Source organism: Myotis lucifugus, unplaced genomic scaffold (genome assembly GCF_000147115.1).
Source record: "Myotis lucifugus unplaced genomic scaffold, Myoluc2.0 scaffold_478, whole genome shotgun sequence".
In the NCBI taxonomy this organism is placed as follows: Eukaryota; Metazoa; Chordata; class Mammalia; order Chiroptera; family Vespertilionidae; genus Myotis; species Myotis lucifugus.
Window position 1 is genome coordinate 314,974 of NW_005871526.1, and position 10,738 is coordinate 325,711.

A 10,738-nucleotide genomic window follows, 5' to 3' on the forward strand; every position below is an offset into this window, starting at 1 on the left:
TTCTTGTCTTCACCTGGCTCTCCTGTTCGCTCCACACCCTTATGCTGCCTCCATGCTCTCACCCTCCTGCCAACCTCCGGACTCTTCCTTGGCCTCTGTCTCCCCCCCACTTTCTTCCCTCAAGTTGGCCACCCTCTCTGGGCCCCCCTCAGCCTCCCCGCCTTCTCCTGCCTCTCCAGCCTCCGCCTTGTTCTCTGGGCTCCCCTCAGCCTCCTCCCTGATGTCCCCTCTGCTGCCATGCTCCGTCTCCTTGTCCTCCTCAACTTCCCAGCATGCCTGCACCCGCTCAGCCTGTCCCAGAGCCTCCAGACTGCCCGGACCCTCCCAGGCCAGGGGTTTGGGCCCCAGAAGAGGACTGAGGTCGTCGTAGGCACTCAGGAAGACTTCTTCCCCGGTGTCCTCCTCTGCCTCAGGCCCAGGCCCCGTGGAGTCCGGGGAACAGCAGCTGGGAGCCAGGACAAACTGCGCCTCATCCAGAGACAGGTCATCCAGGGGGGGCTCCACGGAGAACTCCTCTACCTGTGGGCACAGCAGTGGCTCAGGACCCGGGGTCCTGCCTGCCCTCTGGACCCCTCACGACCCCAACCCAGCAGGCTCCTCCTTACCTGAGGCCCCGCTCTCAGCAGCTCCTCCAGGTAGCCCATCCCAGGGTCGTCCTCCCCAGGGGAGAAAGCTGCTCCTGCTCCTGCTGCTCCTGCCTTGGCCGCCTCCCCTTCCTCCGCCCCCACCCACTCAGGCTCTGAGCTGCTGGAGTCCTCCAGGAAGGAGAAGGAGTCTTGCACCTCCTGGGACAGGCAGTCCTCCAGGGCAGGGGCCAAGGCTGCTGGGCCGGAGTCAGCCAGGGGGCCTGAGGCTGGACTTGCCTCGGACTTCTCATCTGTTAGAAGAGAGGTAGCCCCAAGAACACAAAGGTCACGGCCAGCCCTGACCCTCTCCAAGGCGGCCTTTCCAGCATTGCTACGGAGGCCCACACTCCCAGCCCAGACCCCCACGTGGCTATCCTTTCAGACCAATATTCCAAACTATTGGCTTACAGCCGCCTGCGCTGAGTTCCTACCAGGTGCCCGGCACCATGCGATTCACCTTCTTTCCCCACAAAGCACCTACATCACAGGGCCTGGTCGCCCTGTTACACATGAGGAGCCTGAGACTCAGGGATGAACAGTCGGCCCAGGCCACACAGGTGGCAGACATTTGGTCCCACACGGACTCCACAGCCACGGCTGTAGCCCCTGCCCGATGCTGCGCCCTTCTTGTGGGTGACACTGCGGAACGAGTTCCAAGCAAAGCTCAGCCAGCTCTGCCGCTCAACCTGAGGCAGTGCCGGGCTCCGCTGAGCTGCCGCCACGGTGCCCTGCGAGGCCAGCAAGGCCTGGTCACAGCATGTGAGAAGGTGGACTACGCGGGCGCCACGGTGTCCTTCACACAACACTTGGCACGCAATGACCCCCAGGAGGTGTCAGCTGTCAGTTAGTGCTGATGCTGTGGCTCAGTGCTACCTGTCCTTCGTCCCCCCTGCCTGTGTCTGACCCAGACCCCACCCTCGGGTGTAGGAGGGATCCTCTTACCAGAGATTTCAAGTGAATGACTGGATTCCCCCCACCTTGAACCGGGGCAAGTGAAGGTGACCACCCAAGGCCTGAGGCCTCTGCCCACCCCCTCCCACCCCCCGCCCCCACCCCGGCATCAGAGCTTCAGCTGGAGGGTCTAGCCCCCACTCCCTGTCCCAGGTCCTCACCTGGGGGGCCGGGGCCTGGGCAGGGGCCAGAAGCGGGACTTGGCCGGGGCTGTAGGGCAGGGCACTCCAGGCCACGGGTGAGCCTGGCCAAGGAGACGTTAGAGATGATGTTTGGAGGCACGTTGAGGATAGAGGTGATGTGTAGTGGGAGGTTGACGTTGTACGGGTCTGAGATGTGGACGCCAGCACAGCGCTCGGCCCGGCTGCCGCCCCCAGCACGGGCCGCTGACCGCCCGGCGCGCGGCGTTCCTGGCTCGGAATTGGTGCTGCCCAGGGCCCCTGCCTCGGGCTCCGGTTCACCCTCTGCTGCCTCCGCAGAATCATCCTCCAAGCTCTCAGGCACCAGGGGGCTTGGCCGGGGGCTGCTGGGCACCAGGAGCGCCTCTGGCTCTGCAAGAGAGAGGGCAGCAGCCTCAGCGGCCGGATGGCACCAGGACGCTCCGGCCCAGCACAGCGCCTCCCTGAGTCCTGGAGCCTCGGAGGACAGCCTGCAGGCACCGTGCCCCGCATCCCCTGGCCACGACCGCCAACCTCCCACGGCCAGCAGGTCACAGGTCACCCCACACACCACGGCGTCTGCATGTGCTCGTGTGAACACACCATGGAACAAGAGAAAACACTATAAACCTGGCGGCCAGCATTGTGGCTGGCATATAATATTACACATTTTTGTGATGTAGAAATAGTACCTATTTTTGAAATGAGTGAGCAGCACACACAAATGCACACACAATGGTCTTAGTCATAACACTGTTACTCCCTTACAGATACCCTCCCAGATGTGGTTCCCCATACGGACGCCAGCAGGCCCATGGCAACACCACAGCCCACACCCCCACGGGGCGCACGGCACTCACCATCACTGGCCCCGGCCACAGCGCTCAGGGAGTCCATGCTCTTGGCTGGCCGCAGGGTCCCCTTGTCAGATTTGTCCTCTGCAAGACAGGGGGGTGTCAGGCCTGGGCCGGGCACTCCCACACCAGAGCGCCCCCCCACCTCACCCCAAACTTACCCCTGTCCTCAGCCCCCCGGGGAATTTCCGCTTAGGTTCATGGCCAGAGCGACCCAGAATGGAAGATAGATCTCCACTTTCTGGACCTTCAAAGACCCTTTTCCTCCTGGAGGGAACAGAGAAGGTCACTGGGGTGTGCCTGCAGGTCAGCGTGGGAGGAGGGCAGGAGGGAGCCTTACTTGTGCTCTGTGATCTCAATGATGGTGTGATAGGGCCGGAGCTGGGGGGGGCCGTCGCCAGCCTGCAGGACGCTAGGCAGGTGGTAGGGCAGCGACCTGGGCATCAGGTCCTCGGGGCTGCTCGATGCCCGGAGCCCTGGAAGGGACCGCCATCCACTCTCCAGCTCCCCACCTGGGAAAGGAGGGGAGCCGTCACCAAGAACAGAAGTGAGGGCTCCGGGCACCCAGTGCCATCACACCTGCCCGCTCACCAGCTAGGGGTGGACCTGGAGGCCCCTGGTCTAGCTCCTCAAGGGGGGGTGAGTCCCAGGGACAAAGGGGCCAGAGATCCTGGGACACTGGCCTGTGGGGGCGGGGGATCAACGAGCAGCCACTAGTCTTGAGAGCCAGGCGGTGAGCCAGAGACCGCAGTGCTGGCATGGAGAGCAGGAGCGGCCTGCGCTCGCCCTGGCTGTGCCTGCCATCTCCCGGCCTTCGCCATGAGGCCATCAGCAACATCTCCCTGAGACTCAGTTTTCTCATCTGCAAAATGGGAGACTGACCCGGACGACCTCGGAGGCCCCTGCAGCTCCGCCGGGACTCCCCAGGCAGTGGTGACAGGCTGGGCCGGAGGACACTCACCGGAGAGGGCGGTGCCCCCAAAGAGCCGGTCCACGTGCGTGAGGATGAACTCCACCACGATGGACTGCACGCGCACTTCCATGAAGGCTGCCGTCCCGTTGAAGCCCGAGGCCTCGATGTCCTTGGACCTGCACGGAGGGGAGTGACTCTCACCCCGATGGGGCGGGGATTCCTTCCCTGGATTCTCCCTGAAGGTCCCTCACACCTATGCCCTGCGCCCTCAGCCCCTCTCCACCTCCTCACCACACACAGGGTTCCAGGCTCAAAGCCACTTCCTCCAGGAAGCCCGCGGCACCCTCCGAGCGCATCTCTGCTTCCCGTGCCCACCAGGGGCCTGTGTGCCATCTGTTATAAGCTCTATCGCGACTTGCCCCCAGGACGCGCGACCTCCTCCCCGCAGGTGCGCTGCCAGGCCCGTGCTCCAGGCCCAGGGGATGCAAGACATTGGCCCGAAACCCACTGGACTGGGACCTGGGCGTGAGCTCAGAGAGGTGTCGAGGGCTGAGCCGCATCCCACTCAGTGCAACACTGAATCTTTCTGTGCTTCATGGTCTCAGGAGACCCCCATCCCCTCTCCGGTCACCCGCACAGTCCCCGCCTGTGCTGTCCGCAGGGCTTGGCGCTGATCACACGAGCACGCACCTCAGCAGGTTGGGAGCCCACACGATGGCCAGGTTGCGGGCGTGCATGTTGGTCTGGGCACTGAATGAGGCCATGTGCACCAAGTGGCGCATGAGGAACTCCAGGGTCCTGCAGAGGGGGGCCAGGGGCCAGGGGTCAGAGGTCAGGGGCAGGCGTGGGACTGGCCCAGGAGCTGGGAGAGACAGGTCTAGGCCCCGCAGAAGGACTGGGCTGTGCCGGAGCAGGGCTGGGCGTGGGGAGGAGCCCACGCACCTGTAGTTTGGGGCGGGGAGTTCTCGAAGCACCTCTAGGATCTTGACCAAGCGCTCAGGTTCCAGCTGCACCGCCACAGCCTCCTGATTGGGAGAAGGTTCCAGAAGCGGGTCAGTGGCCCAGCCTGCCCTGCTTCCTCCCCAGAGCTCCGAGGCAAACTGAGCAACAGCTGCGCTGCCCACGCCGGCCCTGGCCCAGATGCACAGGGCAGCAGGGAGAGCTCAGAGTCCGGGACCCACAGACCTGCAGGGAATCTTGGCTGTGCCCCTCAATAGCCTGTGACCTTGAACAGCCCACTGCCATCTGCCTGGCGTCCTCTATGGGTCCTGGTCTGGGAAGACCTCCTCCCCCCGCCCCCCATGGGTGCCCGGGGCCTGGAGCGGTTCCAGGTGTCTGGGAAGCCTCTCCGCTCGGTTTAGCAGGGGGGGCGGGGGGGTGGGGCGCGGAGGCACACCTCTGCTGCTCAGGGTCTCCAGGTTCTGCTGCTCAATAAATAAAACCAGGACAGCCACCCTCAGCCCTCTCTGGCACCCCAGCCTCTAACTCACAGCAAACTTGTCATAGAGGCGGTAGGTGAGGAGGGGGTCGGGCAGCTCTCTGAAGTAGGCCTTGCACAGTGAGGACACGCAGTGGATGTCTTGGAGGTAAACATCTCGCCGCAGGTCTGGCTTCCGCTCCACCTCAAACTCCTGCCTGGGGAGGTGCAGAGTGGTCAGGGGTGCGGCCGAGAAATGGGGGAGCTACAGGGATGGCTCCAGACAGGGGTGAGGGGCAACGTGTGTGGGACTTGGAAGGAGGACCTGGGGCGTGTAGGTGGCCGCACGGGGCAGATGTGAGCAGAATAGGTGGCTCAGCGCGCGGACAGGGTCCACAGTGGCGAGGCGGCTGCAGGCGTAGCAATGGGCGGGGGGCGGGGGGGGGGGGGGTGGGTAGGGACCAATAGAAGTGGGAGGCGGGCCTGGCCGTATCTGGGTACAGAGGTGGAAAATGGGTGAGTATAACCTCACATGAAAAGGTAAGTGCACATCTTCATAATCTTGGATATGGCACTGAAAGCACAGGCAACCCAAGAAAAAATAAATTGAACATCAAAATTACTAACTTTTGAGCCCTGGTTGGTGTTGCTCAGTGGTTAGAGAATAGGCCTGGCACCAGATGGTCACAGGTTTTGTTGTTGTTGTTGTCGTTGTTTTAGTGTATTTTTATTGATTTCAAAGAGGAAGGGAGAGGGAGAGAGATAGAAACATCAATGATGAAAGAGAGTCATTGATCAGCTGCCTCCTGCACATCCCACACTGGGAATCAAACCATGACCTCCTGGTTCATAGCTCAACGCTCAACCATTGAGCCATGACGACTGGGCTGAAGGGTCACAGGTTTGATTCCCAGTCAAGGGCATGTACCTGGGTTGCAGGTTCAATCCCTGCCCCCCCACTCCCACCCCCACCCCCCACCCCCGTCAGGCTACGTGTGGGAGGCAACCAATCCGCGTCTCTCTCACGTTGATGTTTCTCTCTCTCCTCTCTGCCCCATCCCCCCCCTCCCACTCTCTAAAAATCAATGGGAAAAATATCCTCATTCCTTGGACGAGGATTAAAAACAAGATCACAAACTAGTGTGTCAGAGGGCACTGCCGAGAAGGGGACGGGCCCACAGGATGGGCTTGCAGGTCAGACTGAGTGAGTGTCTGATACCCAGAATATAAAGAACTCTTACAATTCAAAGACACAAACAAAAGACTTGAACAGACATTTCTTAGAGAAGACACGCAAGCAGCCAATAAGCACACACGGTGCGCGAGGTCGCCGGCTGCTGGAGATGCAGGTCAGGTGAGACGCACGTCACCGCCGCTAGGACGGCTGTGACCAAGGACGGTGCCGGGAGGGCAGTGGGTGGAGCGATGGGGACCCTCCTGGGAATGTAAAATGATGCAACTGCTGTGGAAACAGTTTGGCGGCTCCTTTAAAAGTTCAACATAGAGCCGAAACCGGTTTGGCTCAGTGGATAGAGCGTCGGCCTGCGGACCGAAAGGTCTCAGGTTCGATTCCGGTCAAGGGCATGTACCTGGGTTGCGGGCACATCCCCAGTGGGAGATGTGCAGGAGGCAGCTGATGGATGTTTCTCTCTCATCGATGTTTCTAACTCTCTATCTCTCTCCCTTCCTCTCTGTAAAAAATCAATAAAATATAAAAAAAAAAAAAGTTCAACATAGAGTTACCACATGACCCGCAATCCCACACCTGTATACATGCTCTAGAGAACTGCAAGCATATGTCAACGTCCATATGTCCATGAATGTTTATGCACGTTATTCATAACAGCCAGCAGGTGGAAACAACCCAAACAACCACTAACTGATGAGTGAATAAACCAAATGGAGTCAAGCCACACCATGGAATATCATTCAGCCATAAAAAGGGAATGAAGTACTAGTACATGCAACAACACGCATGGACTTTGAAAACAGGCCAAGTGGAAAAAAACACACACAAACGTTTACAATTATATGATCCATTTATGTGAAATGGGCTGAATAGGAAAATCCATTCAGACCAAAGTAGACTAGTGGCTGCCAGGGGCTGGGAGGGAAGGTGGGTGATGCTTATGGCGTGGCTGCTGGAAGTGAGAAGATGCTCTGAAATGAGTGGTGACAGCTGCACAGCCTGTGAACATATAACAACCACTGAAATGTGCATCTTTATTTTATTTTTTTAAATATGTATTTTTATTGATTTCAAAGAGGAAGGGAGAGGCAGAGAGAGATAGAAACATTAGTGATGAGAGAGAATCGTTGATTGGCTGCCTCCTCCACACCCCTCACTGGGGATGGAGCCCGAAAGCCAGGCATGTACTCTTGGCCAGAATCGAACCCGGGACCCTTCAGTCCATAGGCCTATGCTCTATCCACTGAGCCAAACCGGCTAGGGCTGAAATGTGCATCTTTAAGTGGTGAATTTTATGGTAGGAGAATTATACCTATGTTTTAAAATATTTTTTTTATTGATTTCAGAGAGGAAGGGAGAGAGAGAGAGAAAGGGAGAGAGAGAAACATCAATGATGAGAGAGAATCATTGATTGGCTGCCTCCTGCACGACCCCTACTGGGAATCAAGCCAGCAACCCTGCAACCCAGGCATGTGCCCTGACCAGGAATCATACCGTGACCTCCTGCTTCATAGGTCGACGCTCAACCCCTGAGCCACATCAGCCAGGCAACACTGATCTTTTTTTAAAAATGTAGATATAGCCAAGCCAACATATGAACCAGGAAGTCACAGTTCGATTCCCAGTCAGGACACATGCCCAGGGTGTGAGCTCCATCCCCAGTGGGGGGCATGCAGGAGGCAGCAGATCAATGATTCTCTCTTCATTGATGTTTCTCTCTCTCTTTCCCTCTCCCTTCCTCTCTGAAATCAATAAAAATATATTTCAAAAAATAAAAAGTTCGGTGTGTATGTGTGAGAGAGTGTGCATGTGTGTCCTGTGTGCACATGTGTGTATACACGTGCATGGTATGTGTATGTGTCCGTGCATGCACGTGTGTGAGTGCGCACGAGTGAGTGTGTTCGTGCATGTGCGTATGTCTGTGCGCACACACATGTGTGTGCCTGTGCCTGTGTGTGTGTGTGTGTGTGTGTGTGTGTACACGCTAGCCTGGGAGAGGGAGTGCGTGGTCGGCCTCTCCTCCGCAGGCTCTCCTGGAGCCCCTCCCTCCACAGAGCCTGGCGTCTGTGTCCTCCCCACACGGCCTGACTCACCGGAGCTTCTGGATGTTGGAGGAGACCCCTGAGAGGCGGTAGATGCCGTCCACCACTCCGTACTCCTCCACGAACTCCGCGCATGATCTGATCCTAGCACCTGGGTGACGCAGGGCAGACACAGAGTTAGTTAGCACGTGACTGGATGTTGGATTCTCTGCCCAGGTAACAGTGTCAGCAGATCAGTGCATTGTTCTCACCGGACATCAGCTCCAGCCTGCCAGCCCTCCACCACCTGCCTACCCCTGGGGCGAGAGCCTCGGCATGAGGGGGCACCCCCGCCCCCCCCCCCCCCCCCGGGAAGCTCTGCCTCATGGAACTGCAGATTCTCCCTCTGTACTCACTGCTGGCCACTCTAGAACTCTTAAAGGGCCAGCAATCTGTTTGAAAGTGTTACATAAATGCACTCCCAAGGCCAGTCTTTCCTCTGCGTCCCAACCACATGGGGACATGGGGACAGGGCTGACGGGGCCTCCGTGACTCACTCCCTCGGATATCACTTCTGTCGCAGGAAGGTCCACAAACAGTGACAGGCCTTCAGACATGTCAGTTCAGGAGAGAAGCTCCTATGTGCCATGCACTGCGGAGCTAGTCCCCATTTAACAGATAGGAAAACTGAGGATCCAAGGACTAACGAGTACCCAGGATCACCCAGTTAGAGCCAGGATTGAATTCCATCAGCTCAGAGAGCTGCGCCATGTCTCCCAAGCCCGGCCCTCCTGTTACTGGGCGGAAAGCTTCTTCAGGACAAGACCTCATGTGACCCACCGTGATGTTCCTCATGTTATGTGACCTGGTGTCTCCTACATGGGAAACCCTCAAAGCCCCAGCATCCCCTGCTTCAAATCCTGTGTTACACACACACCCTCCTGCACCCCAGTCTTCACTGCTCGCCTTACAGATACGGAATAAAATGCAAACTCTTCAGCGTGGGAGATAAGACCCTTCACAACTCGAGTCCAGGCTGCCATTTCCGCCTCAGCACCAGCCAGTTTCCCGTCAGGTCCCAGGATCAGCCCTTTGCTGCTCTCTGAACGAGGCTCGGGACCATGTCCTTCCTTGTTATTCCATGTTATTCCCTCCCCTGGAAATGCCCTCCCCTCTGACTCTGCCTGTGAACGCCTACGCGCTCTTCAAAACACACCTCACACACGGCCTCCAGTGCGAGCCCGGCTTAGCCCTGTGCCCGCTCCCAGCGCCCTGTGTGCCTGTGCATGCTACTCACTGCACCTCGTGATGGTTACTTTCTCTCGAGTTTATACCTTTGGACAAGTAGTCACATCCCCCCAGCATCTAGCACAGTGTTGAGACATAGCATATGTTCAGTAAATGCTTATTGATGACTCAATTAATTACCAATTATGAGAATTAGTGACATCTCTTGGAGACCAAAGATACAACACTGAGTCCTATTACCTGGCCCCCAGCGCTCTGCACTTCTCCCACACGCCTGCTTGCCTGCTTCTCTCTTCTCTGGGCTGTGGGAGACGGCCTGACGGGTCCCCCACGCTCACCCCAGGAAGCGCAGGGCCGCCCAGGGGCCACTAGGAGCTGAGAAGCAGTCTGGGCCTATCTTACCTTTCCTCTTCTTGTCCCTTCAACACACTCCCTTCAGTCACCTACTCTTTCTCTAAAGGTTTGTGTTTTGGAAGTCATCCAATCCAAGTTCTTCGTGGAATTCAGTAAGACAGAAGCACAGAATGAAGGAACTCATGAATCCACCCATCACCATCCTAAAGCCTCCTGACACGCCTGCGTCCACACCTCTGCATCCACACCCCTGCGTCCACACCCCTGCCGCCTGCACCTCAGACCCCGGCCTGGAGGGTCAGAGGGCCCAGGTGCGACCTGTACGGGATGTCCTTCCGCGGGAAGGCTCAGCGTCAGCTCCTCAGCTCCACGCCGCTTGGCCTGAGAGCGGAGCTTCTTTAAATGCCTCACCCAGTCCCCGCCCTTCCCTGGGCTTCGTCCTGGCCCGGCTCCCAACCACCCTCAGCACCTGTGCCCGCCCAGGGCCCCGACGCCGGCCTCACTGAATGCAGTGACGTGGGTTCTCCGTGTCAGACCTGCTGCTCTCGGGGGCCTGATGCTGCACCAGCATTGTTGGCGGCCACACGGCTCAGACGGAGCCTGCTGCCCCGAACCCCAGGGCCTTGTCACAGGAACTACAGCCAAGCAGACCCCCCCCCCGCCCCCCTGCTGATTGTGAGTCTCCAGAGTAGGCCCTTAAAGAAGGCGTGTGGGAGCCAAGGGAGTCAGAGCCACCAGGAAATGGGTCGAGGAGGTGAGGGAGGAGAGGACAGGGTCCGAGAGATGGAGTGTTGAGGAGCCAGAGATCGAAGCGATGGGGTCAGAGGCACAAGTCACAGAGCAGGGAGGGCGGCAGAGTTCAAGGGGCAGGACAGGTCGTGGAGGAGGCCCTGGAGCGTCAGAAACCCGAGGGAGGTGTCAGAGATGACGATCAGGCCTGGCTGGCGGGGCTCAATGGTTGACTGTCCACCCATGAACCAGGAGGTCACAGTTTGATTCCCAGTCAG

The 10,738-nt window shown here is 58.5% G+C and overlaps 1 protein-coding gene across 1 annotated transcript in view; it reads right to left on the reverse strand.

Moving 5' to 3' along the window:
* Positions 1 to 10,738, reverse strand: part of ARHGAP30 (Rho GTPase activating protein 30) — a 14,585-nt gene that overhangs the window by 1,791 nt on the left and 2,056 nt on the right. The window contains 11 exon segments of the mRNA XM_014445681.2: positions 201 to 519; positions 606 to 877; positions 1,739 to 2,128; positions 2,596 to 2,673; positions 2,751 to 2,836; positions 2,915 to 3,101; positions 3,551 to 3,678; positions 4,193 to 4,300; positions 4,445 to 4,527; positions 4,993 to 5,137; positions 8,202 to 8,301. Of these exon segments, the coding sequence (XP_014301167.1) occupies positions 201 to 519; positions 606 to 877; positions 1,739 to 2,128; positions 2,596 to 2,673; positions 2,751 to 2,836; positions 2,915 to 3,101; positions 3,551 to 3,678; positions 4,193 to 4,300; positions 4,445 to 4,527; positions 4,993 to 5,137; positions 8,202 to 8,301 (1,896 nt within the window).